Source organism: Euleptes europaea, chromosome 4, assembly GCF_029931775.1.
Source record: "Euleptes europaea isolate rEulEur1 chromosome 4, rEulEur1.hap1, whole genome shotgun sequence".
Lineage (NCBI taxonomy): Eukaryota > Metazoa > Chordata > Lepidosauria > Squamata > Sphaerodactylidae > Euleptes > Euleptes europaea.
In genome coordinates this window covers 91,435,297-91,449,794 of record NC_079315.1, presented here as the reverse complement: position 1 = coordinate 91,449,794, position 14,498 = coordinate 91,435,297, and the positions used below count along the sequence as shown (strand labels likewise).

The following is a 14,498-nucleotide window of genomic DNA, read 5'->3' as shown; positions in this document are numbered from 1 at the left end:
ATGTTCATGGAGGACAGGGCTATCCATGTCTACTAGTCAAAATGAATACTAGTCATGATGCATACCTGTTCTCTCTAGTATCACAGAAGCATGCCTATTATATTAGGTGCTTAGGAACACAGGAGGTACAATGCTGCTGCAGTTGTCTTGCTTGTGGGCTTCCTAGAGGCACCTGGTTGGGTACTGTATGAACAGAGTGCTGGACTTGATGAGCCTTGGTCTGATCCAGCATGGCTTATGTTCTTACCCTGCCAGTCTTCTGGCAGCAGATTCTTTGGGTAACGTGAATCTTAAATCACGTACACTGCCCTGATTCCTGGTTCCACAGGGACAGTAGTGCATTTGACCTGGGGCTTCAGTAACATCTGTCCCTTTCTGAACACGTATTCCTTAGATTGAGCTGCAGTTTAGCATACCCAAGCATTGAACGAGTGTATCTTTCTCTGGTATTGGAGTGGCAGATTTCAGTCTCTTGTGGTAAGTCTCTATTTGTAGCCCCAGGAAAGATGACCTTTGGATTCAGGAACTGATCTGGCTATGGGTGTCAAACTTCTCGTGAGCTAATTATTGCTTTGAACGGAGTCTTCTCTAATTTCTGAGTTCTAATTGACTTGAGTTTAATAAAATATGTAAATAGTATGCAACCTGCATTCTTGCTAGCACTTGAAAAACAAAAATGTGATTTAAGGAATAAATTTACTAATTAAGTTTAGTAAGTTCTGGGCTGCAGCAGAAGGGAGCAGGTAGGAAAATGAAACTCTACAAGCAGAAATCCTTGCACTTGTAGAAACACTAATCTGGATTCAAGCATTATCAGTTTTCCTGTTTGATTACAATTGCCATCCTGGCGCATGGTACAGAAGTACAGCCTTTGCCAAAACACAAGTTCCAACATACTCAGAGTTTCACTGGGGCACTGAGCACTCTCTATAACTGTTGCTGTTCCTTCCCTCTCTTCCAACGTTATAATTTGTCAGCAGTGACCTGAAGTATGGCTAAACACCTACCAGCAAATGTCTCTGTAAGCGGGGGGCTTCTAAGGTAGCTGGCCAGGGGATTTGGGTAGAAGAAAGAGGTGGGTTGGTTTGTCTCTTCATCATCCATAAGGAGGTGCCTTCTGTTCCATATTAATTCAACCTGCATTTGTCCCTACACTCCTTTTCTTTCTCTGTTAATAGGAATTCTTAGTGTCAGTGATCAGCAGCTGTGTGACACCAAACGTGAGGAACTTTCCGGGTCTATGACTTCAGTTTATTGTTTGAAAATCTAGCATACTTGTAATAGTTTCTATAGAACCACCTGATGGTTTCAGAACTGTGAAACTATGAAAGGAAAGAGTAGGTGCCATGTAATAATCCAAAACTGTGATATGTACCGGAATGTGGTATGTACCTAAAAAAGGATATTACAGAGCTTGAGAAGGTGCAGAAAAGAGCAACCAAAATGATTAGGGGACTAGAGCAACTGTCCTATGGGGAGCGGTTAAGACACTTAGGGCTGTTTAGCTTGGAAAGAAGGTGGCTAAGGGGAGACATGATAGAGGTCTATAAAATTATGCATGGTTTGGAGAGAGTGGACAGGGAGAAGTTTTTCTCCCTCTCCCATAATACTAGAATGCGAGGTCATCTGTTGAAGCAGGAGGGTGACAGATTCAAAACAGATGAAAGAAAGTATTTTTTTCACACAACGCATAGTTAAATTGTGGAACTTCCTGCCCCAGGATGTGGTGATGGCTGCCAACTTGGAAGGTTTTAAGAGGGAAGTGGACATATTCATGGAGGAAAGGGGTATTCATGGCTTTTAGTTAAAATGGATACTAGTCATGCTGCATACCTATTCTCTCTAGTATCAGAGGAGCATTCCTATTATATTAGGTGCTGTGGAACACAGGCAGGATGGTGCTGCTGTAGTCGTCTTGTTTGTGGCTTCCTAGAGGCACCTGGTTGGCCACTGTGTGAACAGACTGCTGGACTTGATGGGCCTTGGTCTGATCCAGCAGGGCCTTTCTTATGTTCTTAATGTCTGTACCAGTAGGCATATTAATCCATCAAAAGCAGTACTGCAAAATAAGTTAGTGGGGTCTTTTAAATTATTATAGAGTATTTTTGCTCCAGCATGGTGTAGCACTTAAGAGCGGTGGACTCTAATCTGGAGAACTGGGTTCGATTCCCCACTCCTCCAGATGAAGCCTGCTGGGTGACCTTGGGCGACAGTTCTCTCGGCACTCTCTCAGCCCACATAGAGGAAGGCAATGACAAAGCACCTCCGAACATCTCGCCTTGAAAACCCTACAGAGTCGCCATAAGTCAGCTGTGACTTGACAGCACTTTCCATTACCACCATTTTTGCCTTGGGTCTAAAGAATTATACATTTTCTTTTGAAGCATACTGTAGTGGTTTAGTGTGTTGGACTAGGATCTGGAAGATCTAGGCTCTGCCATGGAAGCGTGGGACTGGTCACACACTCTCAGGCTAATCTACTTCACAGGTTGTGGAGAAGATAAAAATGGAAGAGGGATGAATGTTGTAAGCTATTTGGGGTTGCCATTGGGGAGGAAAACAGGTTATAAGTGAAGTAAATAAATAAGATGTTGCCCAGCTACTTATTTTTGTGTGTACATTGTGGGGGAATTAGGTAACTAAAGGGTGGTCAGAGGGACATGGCTGTTCAGAGTTTCAGATAATCCGAACCACCTGGTTTCCTGTATCTAACTGGTTGTAGTTAAAGGCTTTGGGGATGGTGTAGCCCTATTTAGGTCTTCACTTTGGTTTATGCTATTTGGGTAGTTATCTTACAAGTATATATTGGGACAGGGAATCAAACCATGGAAGCAAGTAGGTCTCAGGGTCACTTTACACTTGACATTTTTAGTAGTTACACTTAAAACATCTTAGGTGTACATCAAAAATGGTGCTTAAATGTGACAAATATTTATTTGCAAACTGATAATCTTCAGGGAGCTGCAGCTGTGTGGTCAGGGCACAGTCAGTGGCAAATCCAGGTTTGCCTCTAAGCAATGTTTGAAATAACTTTCCATTGTGCTTGGATTCAAACTTAAGGTCAAGGCAGTAGCAGCAATTTCCCATTTCTTCATCTGCTGTGTATTTCCCTTAGTCCTATCCTTTTGTTCTTCATCTAGTGTTGACTGAAGTTGCAGGAAGTATCACTTGAGCTGATTAGGAGATAGGTGCTGTACACACTGTGTGTGGGTATCCTTTTATAATATCTCTGTATCAGTTGCACAGGTCTGTGAACACTTTTGTTTATTAATGAACAGATACTTCTTTCTTCTCATTGAATACTGATGGATTCGTAAACAAAAAAAACCCTCTTTGTATAGCTGCCTTTTCCTTTTGTGTCCATTTTATAATGCCTACTTGCTACTATGATTAAAAAATACTTGGAAAAAGTTCTTCGTTCTTGCATTCAACCAAGTCATTTTTGTACAGAGTCACAATTCTGCTGGCTATTCTTTCATTGATTGAGCAGCGTATTCTGTTGTACGATGCTATCACAATATATACGTTAGAACTTTCTACAGTGGCTCAGATAAAAATTTTAGTATCCTCTAACGTATTATATAATCTGATGTATAAGAATTGCTTTGATGAAAATGTTTTTGATTTGTGTTTATCTTTAGAATGTTTATTCTCTTAAACAGTATACTTATGTAACATCAGATTATTTTTTCCTGACAGCAGTCTATCACGCAGTCTTTCCACTTACTGTTTCAGTGTGCTAGTGGACGCAAGATGTAACATGATGAGTATCTTGCATTCCACTTTGAAATGCTGCTTGATGCCTAAGCTTTGGTTCTTTAGCTAGGGAACTGAACTTCACGATAGGCTGACTGTTTTACTAAACTCATTCTATAACTCCTTTTTAATAGGCAATAATAAATAGTACCATCACGCCCAACATGACATTCACGAAAACATCACAGAAGTTTGGCCAGTGGGCAGATAGCAGAGCAAATACCGTGTATGGCTTGGGATTTTCCTCTGAACATCATCTTTCGAAAGTAAGTACAGTAAATATGCAACAGTCTTGGCCGGGGAGTGAGAGCAGGATACAAATCTAAACAATAAATAAATAAACTTTGACTGCTTAGGGGTTTCCTTAGAATCTCTCAAAATGGTCCTGAAACGTTTTGCAGTATATTCTTAAGAAATAAAATGTGGCCCACAGTTCAAAGAATCTCTAAGCAAGACATTGTATTCCTTCAGTATATCAGCAAAAGCAAATTAATTTGTGGGTTTGGGAGAAATAATACCACATAACTGTTCATGGTCAAATCTGTTCTTTGAACAGACTATTTTTTTTTCTGTTGTCTGTGTACTTCATTCTGACAGCTTGAAATTGGTTTTCAGTCTATCTAAAATATCATTACAACTGCTAAAATACACTCAAACTGCCAGCAATATACCTGCTCGTTCATCTGAAATTCAGAGTCCTTTAAAACTTCTGAAAACTGCTTGGGTTTGAATTTAGGCAGCTTTCTAGGGGAGGAAACCCCTGAATTATTTTGGGGAGCGCAATATTCACAACTGCTGTATTGTTTGAATAGCTTTACGAAAATCCACATTGTGCCCTATTCACACAATAGTGATTGCACATATCATGCTCTCTAAATGTGCTGTTGGCAGTCTCCTTTGCATGAATGAAATGCTAGTATAACATCCGCCACTGGGATCTGTGAGACACATGCTTGGACAGCTACACACACTCAGCCTTGCCTACCTCGCCGGGTTGTCATTAGGATGAAATGGAAGAGAGGAGACTAATGTAAGTTTCTTTGGTTCCCCATTGAGGAGAAAGATACAGTATAAATAAAAATGAAGTAAGCCTGAAGGAATTGCGAATTCACGCCCATCGGGATTTGTCTGGATTCTGTTTGGTTTCGCTCGCTTTCATCCCTACCTCAGCCATGGCCATGTATGAAATAAATGGCTTCACTGTTGGGCTCTGAGAGTTTTGTAGCCATGTTCATTTTGCAGTAATACCACAATATAATCCTAGATATAAAATTTGCCGCTGTGTAAAAGTGACTTTCGAAGAGTTTTGTTCATTTTACAAACTTTTTTACAATAGGACAACTATTTTCCTGTGCAGAGTTAAGGGACAAGTTTCAGCTATCAGTTGCTGCTATGGGGAGAAATTTTTCATCCAAAAATTAGGCAGCCTGCTATAAACTCTCGAAGTTTTATTCTCTTCATGGTTGTTGTGTAGCCCCACATATTGGATTCTGCACTTGTGCAGGAAGGGCTTTGGAAAATTCTGGAGCTCTAGGCTAAAACTGGTATTCTGATTGCCTCCCCTCAAGGAGGGTGTCATGCTACTACGCTTGACCCAAGGGGAAGGGAGAGCTCTTTTTGGCCATTTATGCAGGGATGTTTCCCTATGGTCACCCCCGCTGACTGCTTCAGGGCTTCCTTTTGATTGTGCATGCCGTTCCCCGCCATCAGAGGTCACTCGCTCTCCCCGTGCATTTTCGCATTTTTTCTGCATTTCCCCCCCAAATGTCATTTATGCAGGGGAAATTTGTGTTTGGTTTGCTGCACAGTTTTCTGCTCCGAATTCTCAAACATCATATGCATGTGGGTCCTCCCGCTAAATTCCAGGAGTACCCTTGTGATTAATTAGGCCTCCCCAGTGAATCACGGAGCTTCTGAGTCCTTCCCCCTGAAAACCCAGCCTTGTTGCACTTAACTTGGAGGGGGCGGGTCAGCTCTTAAAGGGGCTGCATGGGCTTTTGTTGGGTATTCCTCCCCACCCTTCTTCAACAGCTTCCTGCTGGGAGCTGCCTTCCAACTTTGCAGCCTTCTTCAGTGTCTTCCTGCACATTTCATGAAGGTTTGACTCCCTCTTTTGTACTTTGCTTTGAGGGAAGGGGTTGGATGGGAGGGACAGACATGTGGGAGGGAGAAGCCAAAATGGGCGTGGGGAGAGAAACCCAAAGTTAAGAGCTATGCATGGAAAGGTGGGGAATTTGCGGTGCTCTTGCCTTGAAGCAGTATTTAAATTAGTTATAAAACAGGATCCTAGAACTGCGGAAGAAGAACGAGGCCAGAGCGAAGTTATGCCTGAAAGTCGGTAAAATCATGAATAATGCAAAGGAAGCCTTGAAGCAGTCCAGCAGGGCCTGCAATCTAAATACCCCTGCATAAATGGCCTAAAAGAACTACTTCAGTTTTTTTCTTCTTTTTCTCTCCTACGTCTGCCTAACGAGAATGTGAGTGAGTTATGTAGTTAATCATTTTTCCTCTGGATGTTTTCCTTGTTTTATTTTCTTTGCATTCCTCCCTTCTTTTAGGCTGTACATAGCTCAGCAGTGTTTCTGTAAACATTGCTGTATCTTCAGTGGCAAACTCCCCATTACCGGTAGATGTAAACTTCCCCCTGTTCTTTGGTGAAGGATGTAGCTCCTCTTCTGTGCTGTTTCCAGGGTGGTCCTATGGATGGAACTGACTGAGGACAGAAGATCAATACTGGCTATATAGGAGAGAAAATAAGGCCTTCATTACATACCCTTAATTAGCAGATCAGACCTGTGAAAGGGATGCCGAATACTTGGTTAGGTATACTGCCTTGTAATTAAAGAGCACCAGCTGATCTGTCTTTGCAGCTAAATGGCACAAAAATGTTCAGGTTGTATTAAATACATGGACAAGTATCTGAATACTGGAAATGTAACCAAGCGATGTGTTTGACTTCTTGTATGTGATCTGGAATTGCCAGAACATGCAGCCTTCCTAGAGAGGTATGAAGTGGATTTAAGTTACGGAATTTCAGTTTCAAAGACTCTGTGCCTGAAACTCTGTTTAAACTGTCTGCCTGTCAGAATCACCACAGCAGGTGGTTCTGTGAAGCAATATAGATACTCGGGCAATACTAACACACATGGAAAAGCAAGTACAAGCCAAGAACTGAAAACTGGGAAGCCAAAATGTCTAGGCCCTTTCCCTTTAAGGATGAGTAAGTGTATACTGGAACAAATCACATAGACGCCTAGGCAGGCAAGTCTGGTTTATATGAAATCAGTTAAAGAACATTTAATTCATCTCTTATTTTTGAGTGTGCGTGCTACAAGCAGAGATGTAAAGAGGAGTAACAGAATCTTACACCAAATCATGTACACTTGCAAAATGTTTTTCTCACAAGATATCATGCATAAAGAACTGAAGAAATCTGTATACTCAGAAGGGAAAGGCCATTCGCTTAGGATTGTGGTACAGTATTAGGAAAAACTGTTGTGGGGGAGGATAATGCTCTAAATAAATTATTAGTAAGTTGTGCTTGAAAATTGATTACTAGTGTAGGAAGGATGAAGAAAAATCTTGTTGGACCCATAGGATACAAGTTTTCATACCTTTCAAGTTTTCTCAGTGCCCTGCTTAGAATTAGAAGCCCATCCTTTCCTTTCAGTAGCTCAGAAAACCAGCAGCATCCGAGTGTACCTGGAACAGCAGGAAACTGCTCCTTGATCAATCACAAGGTTGGCCTCTAGTACTGCAGGCTCTGGTTCTGTTTAACTAGTGTACTACATCTGAGTCATATAGATGATTTTTATCTACAAAGTAAATGACCAAAATTGTCACAGCAATTGTATGGTGTGGTGTGTGGTGGTTAGAGTGTTGGAGGACCCAAGTTTGCATTCTTGCTCTGCCATGGAAACTTGCTGGGTGACCTTGGGCCAGTCACACGCTCTCAGCCTCACCTACCTCATGGTGTGTGTGCGTGTGAGAATAAAATGGAGAAGAGAATGATGTACGCTGCTTTTTGGGTTCCCCATTGGGAGAATGGAGGAGTGTAAATAAAGTGAATGAAAACAAGTACAGGTTTTCTACATTTGTTTTTAAAATGTACATGCTGCCTCTTCAGAGATGTGCTGTAGGCAGCTTACAGCTAGATTCTAAAACAAAGCCACTAAAAAGCCAGCCTACTCCATTAACACAAGTCAGAGTGTAACAGGTTGGTTCACTCTCTTATCAGCCATTCATAATTCAGAGCAACTTGGTCACATTGTAATTTGCAAACAGAATGACGGCAGAAGCATGATCTCAGGAAGGATTTTCGGGTCGTCTCTGCCATTGGTTTCTGGTTCTAAGTAACTGTTGAAGGTGAGAACGGGCACAACTGTGTTTTCTTTGGCCAAAGTGTCATGAACGACAGAGCGATCAATAGAATTTTTTTATGCACAGAGTGTAATTTATGTAATCTTTGCCTTCAGTTTGCAGAAAAATTTCAGGAATTTAAAGAAGCCGCAAGACTAGCTAAGGAGAAATCCCAAGAAAAGATGGAATTAACAAGTACACCTTCACAGGTGCGTTCTATCTAAATCTTTGTTCAGATTACATTCTGAATGTAATCAGCTTCTTCTGCAGTAGGCATGATCCAGCTATTACAAATGGAGGCTTGATAGCACAGGGTCGCATCCTTTGCTAACACACTCCATGGGGGGGGGGGAGCATTCCAAGGCAGTGGGAGGGGTGGCAGCAGCCATTGCCGCATAAATATGAGGTAGCCTCCCAGAGGAGAAAACAGGAAGGAGCTAGTTGGACTGCCATACACTAGCCATCTTACCTTCATTCATACTTGCAATAATTAGAAGTGCACTGCCTCCTCAATATTCACCCCTCCCCATCAGTCCATCTGCACTGGCCAGATCCTTCCACATAGTTGTCTGGGTGACTGGTACCTTTCTGTAATGTATGAAGGTCTTCTGTTGCTTTGTAAAAGACTTCTGCTTAGTCCCATGCTTGGCATGGTCTTTACATAGCAGGGAATAGACTGTAGGCTCACAATCCTTGGGGAATGGCTTTGAGTAGTAGGAGGGTATGTAGCCCTCAGATTGCTGTGGTTTAAGCTGCATTCTGTAAGAGTAATGGGAGCAAGTGAAGGAACATTTGTGGCTTATTGTACCCAGAGCTTTTTGCATTGGAGCCCTACAGAGAAATTCATGTTCATATTTAAAGCTGCCTCAAGCCACAAGAAAAGGGAGAATATAAATATTTTAATAAATTTAAAAAATGGCATGTATGTTCCTCTTTAGGTTAAGGCTCTTTCTGGGCAAATTAAGGATGCAGTGGATTAGATCAAAAGTAGCTCTTATGCAAATGGAACATAGTGCAAGGTGGGTTGTTGCAGAAGCAGCTTTGGGATGGTAATGGGGCTGCAAAAGATGAGGAGGAAGAAACGATCCATTCTGTGAGCCAACTTGCAGTTCTATGCATTCAACCCGTTGTATTCTGCAGCTTGCAGCCTCACAGGTATCTAGGATTAAAGCTCTGGGTTTTCTTTCACATATTTATGTGACAGTTGAGAATATATTATGAAGAATTTTCTTTGTCAAAGGCAGGAGAAATGTTTATTCCAAATAGATATTGCAGAATCCATGTTTCTGCAGTTATAAAACTTCCAGTGAATGTAAAGGCTGTATTTTTAGTTTGCAGTATGGGAGCTTGGAATACCTTCCATGTGTCAGTTTTTTACACACGGAATTCCAGACTTGTAAAACTTTGTTTACTAGAGAAGACAAGCCATTTTTTGTATTTGTTCTCAAATAATTGTATCTAGATTTATTCTGCAATAGCATCTGTGGTTACTGATTTGGTTCAGCCCTTACACACGTTCATACATTTTAACACTAATTGAACTACTACAAGTCTGCACCAGTTTGATATTACCTACATGTCTTCTAACGTTAATACCTTGCTTTGTTGCATTTGTCCTAATAGTGATAATGCCTCTCTTTTTCATCTCACTACCTAATTTTTTTACTTTCCTTAAATAAAGAACCATTACTTTTCATGGGGAGGGGCTATAATTCAGTGGCGATCTGCTTTGCATGCTGAAGGTCCCACATTCAATCTCCAGCATCTTCAGTTAAAAGGATCAGGTAGTAATTGATGTTACAGAGCTCTGCGAAAGAGACACCGGACAGCTACTGCCAGTCAGAACAGACAATGTGGACCTTGATGGACCAATAGTTGGATTCAGTATAAGGGTGCTTCATGTGTTGTGGGACCCAAGTCAGGGCCCAAATTCTTCTGAACAGCTAAATTTAGGACGTTTCAATTTTTATAAAAGTGAACTCACTTTTCACAGGGCCCTGGCCAGTTGCTATTCTTTCTTATCTTTTATTCCTGGTCCTGTCTATATTATACAGATCATAGTGCAATCTGAGATATACCTACACAGTGGTCATTTTAATTCAGTTAGTATAATACTAATATACTTGCCCTGACCTGGATAGCCCAGGCTAGCCTGATCTCATCAGATCTCAGAAGTTAAGCAGGATTGACCCTGGCAAGTATTTGGATGGGAGACCTCCAAGGAATACCAAGGTCGTGACGTGGAGACAGGCAATAGCAAACCACCTCTGAACATCTCTTTCCTTGAAAACTCCACCAGGGGTTGCCATAAGTCAGATTTGACTTGACGGCAACCCCCCCCCCCAAAAAAAAACCCTACACTGGACTTCATATATATTAACTCAATGTCATGATCTCCCATTGTTTTGCATACCTCTCCGCCTTCATGGCCATACTTGATGCTTCCCCACTTGGTGATGACATCAGCCTAATTTCTTGAGGCTGGCAGAGTTACAGATCTGTTAACTGTGCTATATTTGTATAATCACGCATGCACCATGGAACCCTTCCTCCAGTAAAAGAGAGTGTTAGAAAAAGGGAAGAATCAGCTAAAAACAGCACCTCTATAAAGTATAAAGGGCAAAGTAATTTCCAAGGGCAAAAATCCACGTGGACAATGTTCACGTAGAAGGAAAAATCTTGTTCTAAGATTTTTGCTACTGAGTAAAATTGACCTCCAACACCCATTGCCTACTTCTCCATCACACCAGATCTACCAAGTTTTTTTTTAAAGTATGAACAAGACCACAATGGGTATTCTTATAATGTAAGTTCACCTTATATGTGGAAAACATCACCCCTTTTTTCTGTATGAGAGTTTTAACAAAATGGGGACTGAAGAATGTGGGATTGTATACCCCAACTCATAGCAGTGCATTCTCTGGTATTATTGTTAGTGGGTACAATTGGTTACTGCCATTGGGTTTGCATTTTCCTAATACATTAATTTCGTCTCTTGAAATGGTTCATTATGCTCTTATGTCTGTCAGCTTTGTGCAGTGTTCCACGGAAATCTTGTGGCACTGGCAGCTTAATAGTAATTGTGCTTGAAGGCTCGGAGGGTGGAAGCCATTAAATATGCAAAATGAATATTATTTTAAAATAGCCCCAATTATTTTCCCCATCTATTTTTTAAATGTCTCTGAGTAATTCAGCCTCATTGTAGTAGTGTAGCTCTTCGGTTAGTTGCAACTAGAAGATAAAGTCCTCAACCTTAGGCTACAAGAAGAAGATGACATTCTTAGATGTCTTCTGTTTTTATTCACTTATTTACTGTTCTTGCTGAGGCTCAAGGTGGATTATAAAATTAATTATAAAATTAATATATAAAAGAGTGACCCCCATTCATAAGGTGGCCACCACGGAGAATGCATGTGTATGGGCAGTTGCCAATGTTCCTAATTGCAGGACAGCAGCTACAGAAGTCTTTGCTCAGATGAGTGAAGTTGTCATGGTCGACCATAGCAGGGAAGGCAGTCCTGCAGGAATGTGGGACCAAGGTTGTAGGTAATAACCAGGACCTTGAACTGAACCCTTGGTTAAGAACATAAGAAAAGCCATGCTGGATCAGACCAAGACCCATCAAGTCCAGCAGTCTGTTCACACAGTGGCCAACCAGGTGCCTCTAGCAAGCCCACAAACAAGGCAACTGCAGCACCTACTATAACAGGTTCCACAGCACCTAATATAATAGGCATGCTCCTCTGTTACTGGAGAGAATAGGTGTGCATCATGAATGGAATGATTGCAGAATGAGTGTGACATGTTCCGCTCAACTCCTGATAATAAATTTATTTTATTTAAAACATTTATTAGCCACCTTTCTGCCTTACAGGAACTCAAGATGGCTTCCAATATAAATGGCAGTAAAATGCATAAAATACATAAAAGCATTTATTTAAAATCAATAATTTAAAATTGCCAATAGGCAGAAGAACTAAAATTAATCAAATGCTGTCCTGAATAAAACAGTCTTCAGCTGCCTTCTAAAGGTCAAGAGTGAGGGGGCCGTGCGCACCTCCCTGGTGAGGTTGTTCCATAAGCATGGAGTTGCCATGGAAAGTGCCTTCTCTCATGCCCCCACCAGACAAGCTTCTCTGGTCTGTGGGACAGTAAAGAAGGCCTCTCCCTTAGTACCCGGGCAGGAACGTACGAGAGAAGACAGTCCTTCTGATCCTCTGGTCTCAAGCCATCTACATCTTTAAACACCTTGAACTGGGCTCAGGACCAGATCATAAGCTGTAATGTTGGGGTCAAATGATCCTAATAGTTGACCCCAACCAGCAGCCTAGCCGCACCATTCTGTACTAACTGCAGTTTCCGAATGCTCTTTGGGGGTAGCCCCAAGTAGAGCGCATTGCAATAGTCCAGTCTATGTGTGACTATTGGGTAACTGTGGCTAGATCACACAGAGGTAGGAACAGGCACAGCTGGCACACCAGCCAAAGCTGGGTGAAAGCACTCCCAACCACAGCAGCCCCCTGATTTTCTAAGGTAACTGCTTGTGTCGAGCAACACTCCCAAGCTGTGAACCTGACTATTCAAGGGGAGTGTAACCCCATCAAAGACAGAGAAGATCTCAAGTCCTGGTCTGCCTTTCTTCTAACCCAGAACACCTCTGTCTTGTCAGGATTAAGTTTCAACTTGTTCACCCTCCTCCAGGCCATTGTTGACTTCAAGCACCAGCTTAGAACCTCAACGGCTTTTTTGGAATTAGATGGAAAATAATGGTAGAGCTGGGTATCATCTGCATTTTGGTGATGCCGCAGCCACATCTCCTGATGACCTCGCCCAGTGTGTTTATGTAGATATTAAATAGCATGGGGGATAAGATCGAGCCCTGTAGAGGTTATCAACCAAGGCAACCAAAACAGTCTGTGTTCCAAATCCTGACTTCAAGCCAAAATGAAATGCATCTAAGAGTCTCTTCCAAGAGTCCCTGGACCTGAGAATCAACCACCCACTCTAACACCTTGCCCAAGAATGGAAGATTGCTGCTTCATTCTGTACCAACTAGTCGTTCCAAGTTTATTCTTAAAGGTAGATTCATGTAGTGTGCATTATAATAGTCCTCAAGGTAACCATAACATGAATCCACATGGACTGATTCCCTGAGTCAAGATAGGGAAGTATCCTATGGGCTAAATGAAGATAGATGAAAGCATTTTTAACAGCTGTATTAACTTGCTTCTCCAGTAATAATGCCGTGCCCAGTATAACCTCTAGGCTTTAAAGTGAGTCTGGGAGTTTCAGCTTGACTCAATCAAATATGGGAAGCACAGTGTCCTTCAAGACCTCAGCCTTCTAACCAGCATTATCTATGTCTTACTAGGATTTAGTTTCAACTTGTTGACCCTTAGCCATTTAACCACAGCAATCAGGCAGTGGCCCAGGACCTCTACAGCTTCACTGAGAAATTTGGAGAAAGATACAGAGCAGGGTGTTGTCAGCATATTGATGACACCCAACTCCAAAAGCATGAATGGGTTATCCTAAGTGCTTCACATAGAAATTAAATTGCATTCGGGATAAGACTTGAGCCTTGCGGAGCGCGACAGAACAAGATCCACACTGATGGCCACTGGTCTCCCAGCAGCAACCCAATCCAAAGCAATCCCTCCATCCCTGATTCTACCCGCAAACACCTCAACAAGATGGCAGGGTCCACAGAATCAAAGGCTACTGATAAATCCAGTAAGAGCAACAGAGAAGCACCACCCTTGTCTACACCCAGAGATCATCAACTGAACTTGCCAGTGCTATCTCTGTCTCATAGGTCATCCTGAAACCAGACTGAAAGGGGTCCAGAGTGGATGAGTCAGCCAGACAGACCTGGAGTTGTTCTGCAGCCATGCTCTCTATTATCTTGCCCTGGAAGGGCAAATTAGAGGTTGATAATTTCTAATTTAACGCCCAGTGTTTATCCAGTTTTTCTTATACCCACTAAGTATATGGTAGTTGTAACATATTATTGCACTGCTGTACTCAGAAGTTTTATCTGTTGAGTATATATTGTGCACAAAAATGGATGTGTAACCATTACCTTCTTTCTTTAAGGAATCTGCAGGAGGTGATATTCAATCCCCTCTTACGCCTGAGAGCATTAATGGGACAGATGATGAAAGAACAACTCCAGAAGTGACCCAAAACTCAGAACCAAGGGCTGAACCCACCCAGAATGCTTTGCCATTTGCACATAGGTACAGATTCCATTCACACATCCTTATTAAGTAAAAGGACTCTTTCCCCCATTTTTTTAAAAAAAATATAAAATTCAACAAGACTTGATGCTTGCTCTATGGGACAAGTTTGTGGTGGGGAGGGAGAGCCATGTGCGCAGTTAA

General features: G+C 41.9%; 1 protein-coding gene across 2 annotated transcripts in view; it reads left to right on the top strand.

Moving 5' to 3' along the window:
* HOMER1 (homer scaffold protein 1) overlaps positions 1-14,498 on the top strand; it is a 98,528-nt gene that overhangs the window by 42,551 nt on the left and 41,479 nt on the right. For both annotated transcript variants that reach the window (XM_056848046.1, XM_056848045.1), the window contains 3 exons: positions 3,891-4,022; positions 8,232-8,324; positions 14,212-14,354. In XM_056848046.1, the coding sequence (XP_056704024.1) occupies positions 3,891-4,022; positions 8,232-8,324; positions 14,212-14,354 (368 nt within the window). The remainder of the gene's footprint in view (positions 1-3,890; positions 4,023-8,231; positions 8,325-14,211; positions 14,355-14,498) is intronic.